Source organism: Lolium perenne, chromosome 4, assembly GCF_019359855.2.
Source record: "Lolium perenne isolate Kyuss_39 chromosome 4, Kyuss_2.0, whole genome shotgun sequence".
Taxonomy (NCBI): Eukaryota; Viridiplantae; Streptophyta; class Magnoliopsida; order Poales; family Poaceae; genus Lolium; species Lolium perenne.
This window is the reverse complement of record NC_067247.2, coordinates 132,178,741-132,196,211: the sequence shown is the minus strand read 5'-3', so window position 1 is coordinate 132,196,211 and position 17,471 is coordinate 132,178,741. Positions and strand designations below refer to the sequence as shown.

Below are 17,471 nucleotides of genomic sequence, written 5' to 3'. Positions count from 1 at the left end.
TGGGCTTACATATATAGAGGCATGTTGAAGAAAAGAGGTACTTCCTCCGATCTCTAATAAGTGTCAAAATATTTACTACAAAGCTATGATTTTGGTGGAGAGGATCGTTCGGATGCGTAGTGCCACAAAGTGGTGACGTGGAGGATGGTCGTGTAAATAAGGCATCTCCTAACTGAAGTGGGTAGGAAGAGAAATTGTCGTGCCTATTTCAAATGTGTGGTGGAGAGTGGCTGGACATTGGAGGGTATATTTACAAGAACCCATGTGGTTATGAACTCAAATTTTGAACTTGGCAAAAGTCATATTTGTACGTTTTAGATATAAATTACTTATTACACGAAGAGAAAAAGGGAAATTTTACTTTCAGATTTCTAAGAGAACGTAGTGTTCATTTATGTAAAAATACAAAATTCTTTTTTGTCTAAATATGTGATTTTGATATTCTATGCAAATGTACCGATCAAAGTAAGAAACAACATCATGACGCTTGATATGTTTGTTTTCAATATATAACAACCAAAAAATGCTATCCCCTACTATTCTGCAACAAGGCACCTGTAGGATACTAGTTCTTTATAGTCAAAAAAGTATACTAATTCTTTTTTTATTTACGGGCCTCAAAGAGGGGAAGGTGGTACCTGCAATTCATTTTAAGAAGAGAGATTTAACCTATTAATTAGGAAAACCAGGCAAAAAATCGCGCAATGCACAATTATGGAAGAAAACTGACAATGGGGAATCTCGAACTAGGCCTTCACCCAAGCGACAACCAAACCAGCAAAACTAAAGTACACCACCACGCACAACCATTATCACAAGGGTAGGAATGAAACTAGCTCTTCGGCAATGCCTCCAAGGAGGCAAAGAACACCCGGCGACACAATTATCAGCGGCATCGGCCCCTATTGGCTCAAGCTTTTGCTTAGAGCATCGGACTCACCTTTCCAATCCCCTAGCACTGGCATCGACCCCCATTGACTCAAGCTTTCGCTTAGAGCATTGGACTCACCTTTCCAAGCCATAGGAAAGGGGTCCAGTCCCACCAGCAAATGTAGCATCACTCCTCAGCAAAAAACGATAGACTAGGGGACGAGATAAACCACTCTTCGACGATGCCTCCAGCCCTCCACATAGGAAAAAAGACGCACAAAAGCATCGTCATCTCCGGTATCAACCCATGTCGAGGCTTTCGCCCAATGTTGTATCTCTCCGCCTAGTCGAACCTCGAGGAAAGAGGACCGGCGACAACCACTGACGAGATCCGGTCGCACCAACAACGAGGAATCAAGAGCCGCACCACGAGTCCCTACATGTCAGCCACAGGATCGCCACCGACCTGGCCGCCACGATGCACTTCACAGGTGCCCACAACCCAAAACCAACAAGATATGGCACGCTCCGCCCATTCCCATGCACCTACAGAGCAGAGACTCCGGCACCACACCGAAGAGCCACCAAACCAAGGAGAGGGTAGAGAGCAATGGGAAGGAGCACCTCTGTCCACCACCCTAGCCGTCGTGACAGGCATGTCGACTGTTGCATCTAGGCCGCAAGAGCCCACAAGCAGCCTGCCCACTACGCACACTCCTTGCCGCCAGCACCGAGCTCCATCGTGCCGCTGTGTGCTCCGCCAGAGTGCCCACCACCAAACATCTCCAACTCCAATCTCGATGCTCCACACTCCTGTCAGCCACATTCCCACACCACACGCCTTCATGAGGAGAAAGCGTCCCGCCACCACCCTCACCTTCCCTGCAGCGTGCCCAAGCTTTGTTAGCGACCCTTTCCAACAATGGCGAGACGGGGAAGCGAGAGGGTTGCTCCTAGAGATGGCGGCTATGGTTCCCCTTATCCCCAGAGGAGGGCAGCTATGGTTCCCTTTATCCCCAGAGGAGGGCAGCGAGGGGGACTTCATGGCAGACTATACATTTGTTGTCCGATACTAGTTTTCCACTACATGACGCACGAGGAAGAACGTAGACATAATTTGGTAGCAATCCCGGCATGATTCAGAACGCCATTTTGGCCTGCATTCTGCAAGATTTTCAGTTTCAAATAGCTGGACGGTGCGTTGCAAGCAGAGTGAGGCAATATCCCATATTTATAGGAAGCTGAATTAAGAATGCACATGTCTGCTCTGTCATTTAAGAGAGCAAGCAGGGGAACTAGTTGAGACAGTTCTAGAAGTCCAGTTAATTAAGGGTACCGTTTCTAGACAGTTCAATTCCAAGGGGAAATCATGGATAATATTCTGAACAACAGTGACATCGACTAGGTCGAGAGCATCAAGCATTGTAGCATTCTTTTCTTGGGCAAGATAATATACATAGACAGTATGATAATACTATTGAAATACCAGGATCAACATTATTGTAGGAATCAGATGCACAACTCCAGAGTGATGGTACAAAGACGCGAAAAATCTACCGCACAGCAGGACAGATATCTTCCAAGCTGCAATAAGAAAGAGTAGGAAAATTTCAAAATAAAGAACCGTCATAGAAGCTGAAATCTACTCTAGTTCAGATACAGCCATGCAGGTCACAGCATACCTTTGACCCAAGAACTCAATAATGTCCGTAGTGACGGTTGATCTCTTGTTCTTCTCAAATGCAAGCAATGCGGCTTTCCTGAGCAAAAGAGAGCCAGCTATGCACCCAAGGATCATAGGATTCACACTGCATTGCAGACAGACAAAAGCACGCCTTGTTTAGATGAGAGAGTTGAATTAATTAGAGACAAGAATAAGTATTACCTCTTCTCTGTAGGTTGCTCATTTGACAAGAGAAATTGCCGTCCCCATGATGCAAATACTGCCACGCTATCAGCGGTAAACGAGGTTAAACAACTAACTATCCTTAAATTCATTTGAAGTGTATTTGAGATAAAGGGAACATCAAAAGTCCGCATTCATGGTTACAAACTGAATACAATATTGAACACCAAAAGGAAAACGAAATAGAACATGTCAAAAACACTAGTACTTCATTAACTTGTGAACTAATGTTGAACTGTGATTAGTTTGCTTAAATAACACTGACTGTGCACAGTACAACTGATGTAGGGACTTGTCAGAAGTAAATTTATAAATCAACTATGGGCAAAGTGGAATTGTTAAAGAAATTTGAAGTATAAGCAACACACCAAGATAACCTCTGGTAATTAACTACAAGATAGTATTCCTGAGCAATTATGGGTCCAAGTCATATTTTCAAAGCACTATATCAAGGATTAAGAGTCGAGGAGTCGAGCCGATTCGCTGGGGTACCGAGTCATAGACTAGTCGTGACTAGTCTAGACTACTGCTCGACTAGTCGATATGTACTGCAGCAGTAGCTAGTAGAAAATACTATCGTATATAGTAACTAAAACGACATTAGTTCAGCACAAGTTACATAACATAATAATGCTAGAACCTAGAAGTTCACGGCATAGGCCTCAAATTATCTTGTCTAGATGATGAAGCAATGTCTTTGAACTTCAGCTTACTCCTCCGTGTCTAAATATTGCTCTATAGCTCTAAACTTCCTTGTATTTAAGAAGTTGTGAATTTCATTCTTAATTTCCACCGACGCCTTTGAACAGTAATCTATCCCGAATTGAGTCGATCGACTCGAATACCACGACTAGTCTAGACTAGTCCACAACTAGTCGCTTGACCGCTCGACTCTTCGAACTAGTCGAGTCGAACAAGCTAGTCGGCAGTCAAGTTAGGACTCATAGACTAGTCGTTAGACTCATAATCCATGCACTATATACATACATGCGGAGAAAACTTTAACGCATATCATCAACATGACCTCAGGAGAAGTATGGTTGTGTGGATGGGCCGTTAAAAATGTAGGCATAGGTATACATATTGTTTCACTTGTTTGGTATTTGACAACGACAAAGATAGAACTTATAAATATTTTAGAGAGAAAAAATGGCAGGTTAGAACTTAGAATAGACATAACTATTTTTTTCATAACGTTAGTTCATTACGTTAACTAATGAAGATTTACAGAAACAAATTCCCGAGAAAGCTACAACGAATAAAAGAATGTTTACAAATAAAATATTGATATTGGTGAAAAAGAACAAAGACATTAAGATCAAGTATATTAATGGTGAGCGCTAATGTAAAGCTGTACAAATCACAATGAGAGATAAGACAGTTAGCAGGGTGTGGGGAATACTCAGCAAATAGAAGGCAACATACCTTCCAGAGAGAATGTCGCCTTGACCACCACATCGCCTTGGGGAACCAAAGGTACTCACTTGTGTAACTTCAGAAAAGAAATATCAGTAGTTCAAAGAAAACGAGTTAGCAGTGATCCCAAACAGAATTGCAGCACTGAACACAAAAAGTAGGCAAGCTGCTTTCTAGCATACCTTTTTTACCATCACTAATCAGATCTGCTTTTCCTTTCCTCATGATGGTTACACCGCCAATTCTGAAAGAAAAGAATATTACAAACAAACATTATAGAAAAAAAATGTAGTAAATATTGTGTTCATACTTTTGACAAAGTGCAGTCAGTTGCTCCGAAGCATTTTCCTCATTTACTTCACAGTTGAGAACCTTCTGGATAAGACGCTTGTACTCATATACATTTGGTGTTAAGATGGCAAGAGGGTTGTCTTCAACAAGACCAATGTTATTGGTTATAAGGAAAAGGCCATCCTGCAGACCATACAAAAAAAATTCAAGATCGACACCTTAGATGAAGAACATTAAGTACATTAAGTTAAAGTCATACCCCATCGACAACAGTTGGAATATTAGCCTGACGCGCATGCCTCATGATATTACTGACACAATCCTACAAGTAGGTAAGGTGAGGTAAAGTTAAGACATAAGATAATTTGACTAAATATTTGTAGTTAGACCTAGATAACAGAATCCCAAGGACAAATCATTGATATGAGATGCTAATACAAAAGGGACTTTTTAATTATATTGAAGAATTATTGCATTGTTATATCTCTTTTAGTCTCAACTCTCAAGACTTTCAACAGTGAAACTTCCATGCCTAACGATTCAGGACTAAGTTTACCTTGTACATGTGCATATTCCTACACGCAATAAAAAACATACCCCTTACATCTATCAACTTTATGATTACAAAATTATTGCAAATGCTGGAAAGATTAACAAATTAGACTCGATAATAGGTTTTGACTTAGCAAAAATATGAATATAACTGCCACCTCATTCAAGGTTCAAGCTGACCACAAAACAATAAATGCAAAAGAGACAAAGAAAAATCTGAATTAAAAGATTTTTTCGGAGTCGATATTAACTGCAGCAACAGTTCAGTTGTATAACTAGCAACCAATCAAAAGAAGAAAAAATTAGGACAGAGGTATTAGTTATATTTACAGAAGATGCCAGGTATGTAAGCAAACCATAAGAAAGGAGTCCCTTCCGAGGCCGGGACCAACAACAATGCAATCAAAGCGCTCCATCCACTTTGTAACTTCAGCGAGAATGCTAGAAGAAACAGATTCTCTTTCATCCTCCCTACAAAAATAGATTTGAGGTTATCGAAAACATTATATTGATATTACAACAAAGTGCAATTTGAAATTACCTTACACTATAGGACTCCTCTAAGATTGGATGCACAATCAGCTCAGGGCTATAGCTTTTGATTACTGTTGCAGCATCTTTTGTGCAGAAAACATGTGAGAGATCTGCACCCTGAACAATAACATGTCAAAAATTCGCATTGACGCACAGTTAATGAGATTAAAAAAATTAAAGATACTGACAACTTTCAAGGCAGAGATGGCAGCAAAATAAGGAGCGCCAGTATACTCGCGACATCCACCAATTACTGCTATCTTCCCTACAAACATAATGACAAATTACCAATTCAACTTGTAAGAATATTTTTGCTGTAATTTTGAACACCAGTGAACAAACATGAATGCACAAGCCACAATTTTACATAAGGTGCAACACCCATTAGAAAGATTCCATGAATTAGGAATGTTCCACTTCTTTTAGAGCTGAAACACTGGAAAATAAGATGTGATAACTTTTCTGCTAAAATCTTGAAACGCTGCATATGTGTAACTCAAAGGAAACTATAAGAAATTCAAAATCCACAAAAAATAGGTATTCCTGTATGTGGGATAAAAAAAAAGTACATTACATGTAGGTGAGTCCCATGTATTTATCATTGTCCAGTTTATTAGCTCAATAGGCAATTAGTTGGATTCCTGTTTTTTTCCCTCTCAAAAGCTATGTTTTAATATGAGGAGTGTATATTCTTTCATGGTTTCAAATCCATTGCTTTGCAGATGTATTGATACAAAAATACTTCCTACTACCTCTGTTCCAAATTAATTGACTCAGCTTTGTCTAGATATGCATGTATCTACAAACTAAAACGCGTCTAGATACATGTGTATCTGGACAAAATTGAGTCAATTAATTTGGAACGGATGGAGTACCAAACAGGCCCTAATATGATGGTGTTTGTCAGCCATGCCTATAGTTAGGCTTGCACCTTACTTAGGCTCAACGGCAGACCCAGAAACTTACTGAAGCCTGGGAAAACTATATAATTTGAAAATTCTTACAATGATACACTTTTTTCTAAGCGGTGTAAGAAAGCTATGGTGTCGTCCCGCCATCAATTCCAGGGTGCCAGGTTCGCCTCTGCTTAGGCTTTTAGTTCTCCAAGCTCTACCGCTCAGAATAACAATGCAAAGCAAACCTCCCAAAATGGGCTTCCAAACTTGAGGCGAGGTTCCTAATGAAAAAACCTGAGGCCTGCACCAACTCATCATACCCCCCAAACACCAATATTCTCCCATGATGCATCATGTTTCCCAGTTCATACAAGCCAAAAGCTCATGCTCCAATTTGAATTAATATTTCAAGATATTTAACATCCACGCCACAATTCACTGAAAGACAGCCATTTGAACCATGGGTACCCAACCCGACTGGTAGAGGCATGGGTCTCTTTGTCTCACCTGTAATACTAAATATTTCAATTTTCTTCCATCACATAAGGACCAATAAGTCTTCGGTGGAGAAACACACAAAGAGTTAATAAGCCCTACGTAAATCCTAATTGATAGTTACATTTTTGGACCCTCAACATGTCGTAAAGTGTGCATTTGGTCCCTAACTTCCTAAGCCATACAAAACTACAGCCTTGCCTGACCCAGAGCGGCATCATTGCTTATGTGGTGTGGTTTTTCACCTGAAACGCCACATATTCGTCCATGCTGGCATGTGTAAGTATTCTAGTTCCCAACACTCCACTCAACAAGGTCACCTCTGCCGCTGATGATACACCACTACTTTCCCTCACGTTTTCCCCAAAAAAAAATTTAGGCGATGTGTGTCCTTCCTTTCGGAGGCTGGCAACTGCCGCATCTTGAACCCTGCGACCACCATATCTCCACCTCAGCACCACCACAAGGTCTGCATCCTCCATCCCAGCAACCACGGGTATTGTTGTGGGCCAGCAGCAAGCACATTTAAGAGTCTGCAAGAACTGAACCCGTCCAAGCGTGGAAACCGGCTAGCATCTCCCTACATCAATTTCCTTCAGAGTTGCAAATTGGGGTGGCAAAACTAGTACTGAACTACGGTTTGGAACGGTTCCATTTTTTGCACACCCTGGAGCACATTCGTGTGTTTGGCCATGGGTTTGGTAAAGGTCGACCATAACGAAACCAACCCGACTGCAACTTCGCTCACACTCACAGACTGAGAAAACAATCTATACTAAGATCCCAAGAATATCACTAGCTAGTAGTTACTGAACCTACAATACAAGAGCACTCCGCTCTGGAGCATTCTAACGAACACCGATTGCGCAAGTGTGGGCACGGCCCGCCCAATTCATCACCGAACACGCACGCACGCAGGAAACTAAGATGGGCGGGGGCTTACAGACCTGCCTGACCCTTATGCCGGGCGCGGTCGAGCGGCGGCGTGATTCGCCGGACCACCGCCTCCGCGTCCGCCTCGTACACCGGCCCGGCCGCCGCGGACATGGCGTGGACCTGGAGAGAGCTGGAGGAGGCGCGGCCGCCGTGTGCGCAGGTGGGCGCAAGAGCGCGGAGCAGGAACAGCTGCCTTCGGAAGACCGGCGAAGCGGCCCACATGCGGCCGCGGTGGTGCAGATGGTGCCGCCACGCGTGGGGGCACGCGCCCATTGACAGGCTCATCGTCGCCTCGCCCTGTTTGGCATTATATATTTTTTGAGTAAAAATTATCTTACAGCATCTCCACTCTCGTCCCTAAAAAAAGCGTCCGGCACAAATAATTTGGGGCACGTTTGGGATCACGCCGGACAAAAAGAGACAAAAAAATCTGTACAAAAAAAAAGGCCCTTCCCAGCCGCGTCCCTCAAACAGCGTCCGGATGCATACATTTTAATAGAGGGGACCACTCCATGTGGAAAAAGTAGGTGAGAGAAAGTGTGGGGAAAGAGAATGACATGTGGGGACTAGGGGCTGCATGCATGTGGACGCTGATTTTGTGTCCGGCGTCCCCTAGAGTCTCTACCGGGGACGCGGGACACAAAATGAGGCGCTAATTAGCTTTGGGGGACGCGACTGGACAGTTTTTTTCCCCATTTCTTGTCCGCGGTCCCCCAAACCTCATTTGAGGGACGCGACTGGAGATGCTCTTAGACCGCCTCCATCACCATACATAGGAATACGCATTCTATGGTCACTAAATACGGCTGTGAGATCCACTGATAGTCACCTGCTTGTGTACATCGATGTATTCGCTGATGTGGCGACTAGTGGGACCTACCTGTCAGCCAGTGGCGAAGGACGAAAAAAATTAAGGTCAGACGAACTTTAAAACGTAAAAAAGTTGACGCAAAAGAAATGGTCTTGACACAATAATATTTTATATGATGTTAAGCATAGTCAATGGTACTATGGTAATAGCAACATATTCAAATATAAGTATAACCTATGAACATACCAACAATAAAGCTTTAATGTCATCTAGAAGTTCCAGGCAATGATAAAGCTCTACCTTCACTTTGAAAATCTTTTTTAAATTTCACCAAGATCAAGACTTTTGAATATCCCTCGCTCGATGTAGCACACCATCAAATCATTAAGCCAACCATCGGACATCTTGTTGCGCAACTCTGTCTTGATAATCTTCATAGCTGAGAATAACCTTTCAACTGTTGTTGTCCCAACCGGTAAAAGCATTGCCAACTCAACAAGGCGGTAAACTGTAGGGAACATGATATGCCTTTCAAGTTCAACCATCTTTTTAGCTAGGCTTGCAATGTCAAGAAAAACTCTGAAATCTTCAACTCTCTTCATATGAATAAGGAATAGCTTAAGGGAATCTTGCATATGATCTCGCTCATAATTAGAGAAATCCTCATGATAAATCTTTGTAAGCCGAGCAAGTTTACTCACATTGAACCTAGCAAATGAGTCTCTTGGATCAAGACCGGAGAAGTTCTGAATAACCTCTGAAAATGCCTCATTAAAGCGATGATCAAACTCTGTGATAATAGAGTCTATGACAACATAGAAGGTGTCAACACGATAAAAATGATCAGTGGTGACCGCGCATCTTCCCCCTTTTCTTGTTTTACCACATTATGTTACCATGGTATCCATACTCGGGATTATGATCTCATTTTCAATGCAAAATGGTTGGACATCTTCCAAGAGTGAATCTCAATCATGATTTCTCCAATTAACCAAACATGTTTTCACATCCGTAACCAAAGATATGGCTTGAAATAATACAAATAGAAGTTTAGATCAACAAAATATACATAGAAAAAGTAACCATTAAACATTATCGAATACATGAATAATATTTTGATCCTTATTTTGCAATAGAAGAGATACATCACTTGTCATACGGAGCAGTCTTAACATCATCTTCATGTGGAACACTAAAAAAAAAAATTGCGGGGCAAACGGGATTCTATTAATTAGTAACAATGTGATTACAATCCCGAAGGATACGACTCATAAGAGACTCTAGAGCCGCATCTAACCAAAATTCAGTCCTATTTTGAAACATACTAAATCTAGCTAACTCATGACTTGCACTATTCTGCCCTCGAGGAATTTTATTAAACGCTATAATACGCTTAGACTTGATTAGCAGCCTTAGGTCCTCCATCAGATGACTCAAAGTAGACGCATCCCTCGCCGCAGACTTTGCCATCAAAGATAGCTCCAGATTATCAGTCTCCACGATGATATCATTCGTGCAACCATCAAGGGCCAAGCGAACGCCCTCCAAACATGCTTGTAGCTCAGACTCGAGTGCCGAGGAACAAAACTTCAAGGATCTGCAGGCCGAGAATATAATGTAGCCATCATCGCGCCTCAGGATCATTCCAGCCCCAGCAGAGCCAGTCTGTGCAATGTAAGCACCATCTATATTAAGCTTGACCGTACCATTCGGAGGCCTGGACCAAGCCACTGCAGTAGATGGTTGTTGTTGTAGCTTAGCTTCCACTGGCTGACTAGTAGCCCTCTTCCCTTTCACAATTTCTTCAGGTGTGAGCCGACCAATATTGTCGAGGTTTTGGATATAGCTACATATGAAACGCCTAGATCCTTCAATCGCTGGAAGTATTTTATCGTGTGTGACTTCATTGCGAGCACACCATACCCTCCAAGCAATCATCAATATGCGGCCACATATCTCAAGCGGCACTCCCAGCAACCAGGCCTCTAGCCAGTCATCCTGAATAGGAGCCACAATCCTCGGTACCGGCCATATTTCTCTCATTGCCTCCCACAAGCCAGCAACATGTGGGCACTGGATCAAGGCATGATAGGAGTCTTCCACCAAACTTCCACATATATGGCACCCACCATCGACTGGCAGATGTCTTTGTTTTTTATTTGCCTCCGTCGCTAGAGCGTTTGCAAAGATTCAGACATTTTCTGGTATATTGCACTTCCAGATTTTCTTCCAGATGGGTTTATCTCCATGTGGAGATGTACTAGACGCTCCCACCACCAGATCTTGATGAGCTATCCGTAGACCAATACGGTATGCACTTCTTATTGAGAATATTCCATTTTTCTCCATCTGCCATGCCAAGAAATCATCCGGCCTGCGGCCAGAAATTGTAATACGCATGATCACTTCAGCGTCTATAGGAGGAAATGTTTTACGTACTAGCGCCTCATCCCAATTTCCATGATCATCCAGCAGGCTAGCCACTCGAATAAGACGTGACTTCCCCTTATCACCAATAACTTTAAGTTCATGCTCCCGTGGGATCCAATTGTCGCGCCAAATACGAATCGAGCGACCGTTTCGAACTCGCCAGATAAGACCATGTTTAAGCAGCTCTAGACCATAGGTAACAGTAGTCCATGTAGGTGACGAATTACCAGGAAAAACTGTGTCCACCAAGTTAGCACACGAGCACAAAGGCTGCCAGGTCTACTTATCAGGCGCCAAGCTTGGCGTGCTAACAAGGCCCGGTTAAAAATCCGCATGTCCCCGATGCGTGCAGTTGACACACGTCCGTTGGGAACCCCAAGAGGAAGGTGTGATGCGTACAACAGAAAGTTTTCCCTCAGTATGAAACCAAGGTTATCGAACCAGTAGGAGTCAAGGAACACGTGAAGGTTGTTGATGACGGAGTGTAGTGCGGCGCAACACCAGGGATTCGGCGCCAACGTGGAACCTGCACAACACAATCAAAGTACTTTGCCCCAACGAAACAGTGAGGTTGTCAATCTCACCGGCTTGCTGTAACAAAGGATTAAACGTATGGTGTGGAAAATGATGTTTGTTTGCGAAGAACAGTAAAGAACAGAGTTTGCAGTAGATTGTATTTCAGATGTAAAAGAATGGACCGGGGTCCACAGTTCACTAGTGGTGTCTCTCCCATAAGATAAATAGCACGTTGGGTGAACAAATTACAGTTGGGCAATTGATAAATAGAGAGGACATAACAATGCACATACATATCACGATGACTACTATGAGATTTAATCAGGGCATTACGACAAAGTACATAGACCGCTATCCAGCATGCATCTATGCCTAAAAAGTCCACCTTCGGGTTAGCATCCGCACCCCTTCCAGTATTAAGTTGCAAACAACAGACAATTGCATTAAGTATGGTGCGTAATGTAATCAACACAAATATACTTAGACAAAGCATCGATGTTTTATCCCTAGTGGCAACAGCACAGCCACAACTTTAGAACTTTCTGTCACTGTCCCAGATTCAATGGAGGCATGAACCCACTATCGAGCATAAATACTCCCTCTTGGAGTTACAAGTATCAACTTGGCCAGAGCCTCTACTAGCAACGGAGAGCATGCAAGAACATAAACAACACATATGATAGATTGATAATCAACTTGACATAGTATTCCATATTCATCGGATCCCAACAAACACAACATGTAGCATTACAAATAGATGATCTTGATCATGATAGGCAGCTCACAAGATCTAACATGATAGCACAATGAGGAGAAGACAACCATCTAGCTACTGCTATGGACCCATAGTCCAAGGGTGGACTACTCACACATCAATCCGGAGGCGATCATGGTGATGAAGAGTCCTCCGGGAGATGATTCCCCTCTCCGGCTGGGTGCCGGAGGCGATCTCCTGAATCCCCCGAGATGGGATTGGCGGTGGCTGCGTCTCTGGAAGGTTTTCCGTATCGTGGCTCTCGGTACAGGGGTGTTCGCGACGAAGGCTATAAGTAGGCGGAAGGGTAGGGTTGGAGGCGGCGCGAGGGCCCCACACCATAGGCCGGCGCGGGCCCCTCCCAGGCCGCGCCGCCCTATGGGTATAGGCCCTCGTGGCCCCACTTCATATCCCCTTCGGTCTTCTGGAAGCTTCGTAGAAAAATAAGACCCTGGGCATTGATTTCGTCCAATTCCGAGAATATTTCCTTTGTAGGATTTGTGAAACCAAAAACAGCAGAAAACAACAACTGGCTCTTCGGCATCTCGTTAATAGGTTAGTGCCGGAAAATGCATAATAATGACATAAAGTGTGTATAAAACATGTGAGTATCATCATAAAAGTAGCATGGAACATAAGAAATTACAGATACGTTTGAGACGTATCAGTCCCTAAACCCGAGGCCACCATGGGGTTTGGATCGTATCAGCACATCCCAACTGACCCGGTGGGTTTTTCTCTTCCCTCTCGCAGCACCCCACCAAAAATCTCGGGTCAGTTTCATCAAATCATCGCACACAGACATTGGCAGCTTAAAGACGCCTATAATGCATGTTGGCAGAGCCTGAGCCACTGCTTTAATCATAATTTCCTTTCCTCATTGTGATAAATCCCCCCACATCAACAAACGTTTTGAGAGCTTGGATTGTAGATTATCAAACTTGCCTTTATTCATTCTTCCCTCAGGTGTAGGTAACCCAAGATACTTCTCCTCAAAATTATCTCTCTGGACATTAAGAGTGCCTCTAATCTCCTCTTGTACTTCCCCCTGGCATTGTGGGCTAAATAGTATTGAACATTTCGAAGGGTTAATAAGTTGCCCCGTAGCCACTGCATAAGAATCAATAACATATTTAACCCTTTCCGCTTGACAACCCTCTGCCTTGAAGAACAACACTGTGTCATCTGCAAACAGGAGATGAGAAATTCCTGGTGCACGCCGACAAATCTTGATGGGGGAAATACCTCCTGTGCTAATTTCTGATTGCAATAGGGCAGAAAGACCATCAGCAACAAAGAGAAACAAGAACGGAGATAATGGATCACCTTGTCTTAGGTCCCTCGTGGGGGAGAACGCTTCTAATAGACCTCCATTAAATTTCACAGAGTACCTCACCGTGGTAACACACACCATTATCCACTGTATCCACCGGTGAGAGAAGCCCATCTTATACATCACTTCCTCCAGAAAAACCCAATCAACACGATCATATGCTTTAGAAAGATCCAGTTTGTAGGCACAAAAAGAATTTTGTGCATTGGCTCCATGTTCCATGTAATGAAGGCATTCAAAGGCCAACAGTGCGTTGTCCGTGATCAGCCGCCCCGGCACAAATGCACTTTGGTTCTCCGATATAATGTCTCCAAGTAAAGGTCTCAGCCTGTTTACCAAGCACTTAGATATTATTTTATACAAAACGCGTACGTACTTATAGGCCTAAAATCCTTGAGCTCAGTAGGGTTGTCAATTTTCGGAATCAAGACAATAGAGGTGTCATTAATACCCTCCGGCATCTTACCAGTATCAAAGAATTTTAGTACTGCCTGTATGATTTCATACTTCAGAATCCCCCAATTCCTTTGATAAAATGTCGCCGGAAATCCATCTGGTCCGGGAGCCTTAAGTGGCCCGATTTGAAAGATGACATCTGAAATTTTCAGCTCTGAGAATGGTCTACACAAGGTTTCATTTACTTCCTCCGAGATCACTTCGTGAAACAAATTCACCACCGGCCTAGGCAGAATAGACGGGTCCCGAGTATACACTGACTGAAAATAAGATTTTGTCATACGCTTCCATTTCATTTGGAGTATCCAGTACCACGCCATCTTGGTCCTTGAGTGAGGCAATCCGATTTTTGCGTGCTCGCCATACCGCCTTCCAATGAAAGAATTTGGTATTTCGATCTCCCTCCTTCAACCAAGATATTCTGGACCGCTGCAACCATAGCATCTCTTCTCTATAGAGAAGTTCGTTCATTACGTCCATTGTTTCACGTATAATCTCTCTAGGTGCATTATCCTGTTGTAGTTTCTCCAACTTCCTCCGTAAGCCAGCCATGTGGAACACTAAACTAAAAGTCTCCATTTTATGAACATAACCTCCTGCCTTAGTTGGATTACGAGAATCATACTCAACAATGCTTAAAATTTCTATCGTTGCATCCCACATTGATTCAATACGACATAAGGTTGTGTAGTGAGAACCCCACCTTGTATCTCCAGGTCGGCACAAAGATGTTTCTTGATTTTTCCCTCTTCTCGTGGGTATTTCACCTTTCTTGATCTTGGATAGAAGAATCTCTTTGTGCTTATCAAGCAATATATCCTTCCTCCCGCAAGATGAACTAGAGAGATTGGCAATCTCTTTCACATCCTCAAAGAAATCCTCAAGACCTTTGCAGCACCTCGATAAAGCAACAACAATCAGCTGCAACTGGTGAGCAAAGCAATGAACAATAAAAAGCATTTGGGTTCTATCACAGATTAATTTCTGAAGGCCATTAAATTCTCCCCTCATATTAGATGCTCCATCATACCCTTGCCCTCGTAGTCTTGCAATAAGTAGACCATGTTTAGAGAAAACCTCCAAAAGTGTCTTCTTTAAAGCTGGGGATGTTGTGTTTGGGATATTCTGAATACCCAAAAATCTTTCAATAATATCTCCAATCTTGTTCACATACCTACAATAAAATGATAAAAAAATCAGTTGAATAACACTACATAGAAAAGAAGTAAAGACACAATATTTAACATACTTCAACACTTACCTCACAACCATGGCCATTTGTTCTTTCACAGATATATCACTGGATTCATCTATAAGATCAGAGAAAAGACAACCATCCATCTCTTCTTTGATGGATTTGGTGACTGCCTGTGCGCACAATTTCTGACAAGTGCTTTCTGAATAATTGAGGAAGTCATTTTTTGGCATTTTTAGGACACAGCTCATCAAATGCAAGCTTCACTTCCTTATTTCTTGCTTTATACCAATCATGGATATCCAACAAATTGCCTTTGTTTAGAGAAGAAGCTGATTCATCATGTCCACGGAATGGTTTACCTTGCAATGCTAGATAACTTACAATGCCCAAAGAAGTATCAACATGAGTTTCATACTTTACTAGTGAATCACTTGTATAAGTTGTAACTTTGCTTTTCACACTTGCCTTCTGATTCTTAAAATCATCACATGTTGGCCTTGACATATTATGTATGCTACATGGCCCTCCGACATGCTTACGAAATGCATCCACCCCATTTTCCAATGGTTGTACCCAGATTTGGTAAAGACATCATGCCCAAATTTCTCATCAATACGATCATGTTTGAAAATATAACAATAGAAGCAATAAGCCCTATCCTTGTCCACACTATATTCCAACCAATCGAAATTCTAATACCATTGTGGCTAAAAGGATCTATTATCTTTATTTGAAGGGAAATTATGATCAGTTGGCTGAGTTGGACCATTCTTTAAGTAAGCAAATCTAACATCGTCCCTAACATTGGGAGCGAACCGATCAAGTGGAATGGGAAGCCCTGGATCAAGCTTTATGTAATCTATGAATTTAGTTATACCTTCAGCTCCTAGAACCTCAACATTCCCTGCCATCGTGGCTTCAATGGATTCTTCCACTTGTTCTGTGTCGGCGGCCATAGATCTAATCCATTCTTCCACTTCTGGATCTTCTCTCTTGATGTTCCATAACATTTTCATTTCGATCGGGTTCATGGGTGCTTGGTGAATTAGAGACGGTGTCACTAGCAAGTGGTAGAAAGTATCTTTTTATATCTGTAATCCACAACATTAAGACATGAGTATTTGCCAATTTACCTAGTTCACAATTCATAACTTCAAACCCTATTATCCTCATCCAATAATCAAATCACTACATGGTCAAAAAATTGTACCTCCCATGTTTGCAGCTGCAAGTCCCTTCATTTTTCTGTCCATCTGTACTCGGTCGTCGATCTACTCCGGAAGTCCGGATGCTAGCGTGGCCTAAGCGTTGGACGCTGCTCCGTTCTCTCCAGTAGGCAGCAGCAAGAGCAGCACAACGCCTGGTGGCCGGGGCACCGTTTTCGGTGGAAAAGGAATTCACGGCGGTGACAGCGCGTGTCGAAGAGGAGCCCTGGAGAGATCGCAGAGAACAGGCACGAAACGGAACCAGCGATCGTGGCTTCACGGCCTCGTGCGCTCACCCTGTCGTGGCTCCCCCGCGAGCGGCTCATCAGGCCCAGTTCGGCCGAGGCAATTGCAAACCAGCCCATTTTATGGATTTCTCTTCGTTTATTTTTCAGGAACGAGCTGAAACTGTTGTACCTCGAATATACACTGACAAATGCCTATATATATGTACTTTTTTGCTAAAAATCAAGGTAGGGCGGCAGCCCTACCTTGCCCTAATGGGAGCTTCGCTCGTGCTATCAGCCACTGCCTTAGACAGAGGGACTATTTCGAATAATAAAATCAAAGAGGGCTAAACTGCAAAATCAATAAAGGGATAAGGTTGTCCTCCTCCTAGCACCATTCCTCTCCTGTTTGGCTTTTTTTAGTAACAATAATCTTGTTCATTATTATTTTTGAAAAGGGATGGTACTGTTGTACTAGTATATATATATTTTTATTTTTTAATTTTGAACAGGGATGGGTAAGCTGTATTGCTGTATTGCTGTACTAGTATAATTCAATTGTGGGATTACAAATTACACAAGGGTCTGAAAAGAAAGTGAAATCACAACCAAGTATGTGTTTTCACACCATGAACCCTAAAAAAA

At 42.7% G+C, this 17,471-nt stretch overlaps 2 protein-coding genes across 2 annotated transcripts; both read right to left on the bottom strand.

Annotated features, from left to right (window-relative positions):
- Window positions 1–2,285: 2,285 nt before the first annotated feature.
- On the bottom strand, window positions 2,286–8,210 carry LOC127293939 (ATP-dependent (S)-NAD(P)H-hydrate dehydratase). Its single transcript, XM_051323658.2, has 11 exons — window positions 7,908–8,210; window positions 5,758–5,834; window positions 5,577–5,686; window positions 5,392–5,506; window positions 4,743–4,805; window positions 4,503–4,666; window positions 4,375–4,436; window positions 4,202–4,268; window positions 2,756–2,821; window positions 2,553–2,678; window positions 2,286–2,454 (listed from the first exon to the last, which is right to left on the bottom strand). The coding sequence occupies exons 1-11, from the start codon at window positions 8,179–8,181 to the stop codon at window positions 2,424–2,426; spliced, it is 1,155 nt and encodes a 384-aa protein (XP_051179618.1). The 5' UTR covers window positions 8,182–8,210; the 3' UTR covers window positions 2,286–2,423.
- Window positions 8,211–9,027: 817 nt separating this feature from the next.
- LOC139839126 (uncharacterized) lies at window positions 9,028–16,425 on the bottom strand. The gene is made up of 6 exons (XM_071829172.1): window positions 16,272–16,425; window positions 15,458–15,593; window positions 15,227–15,370; window positions 10,099–10,553; window positions 9,409–9,512; window positions 9,028–9,303 (listed from the first exon to the last, which is right to left on the bottom strand). Exons 1-6 carry the CDS (start codon window positions 16,423–16,425, stop codon window positions 9,028–9,030), a joined length of 1,269 nt encoding a protein of 422 aa, XP_071685273.1.
- Between the last annotated feature and the right edge of the window lie 1,046 nt (window positions 16,426–17,471).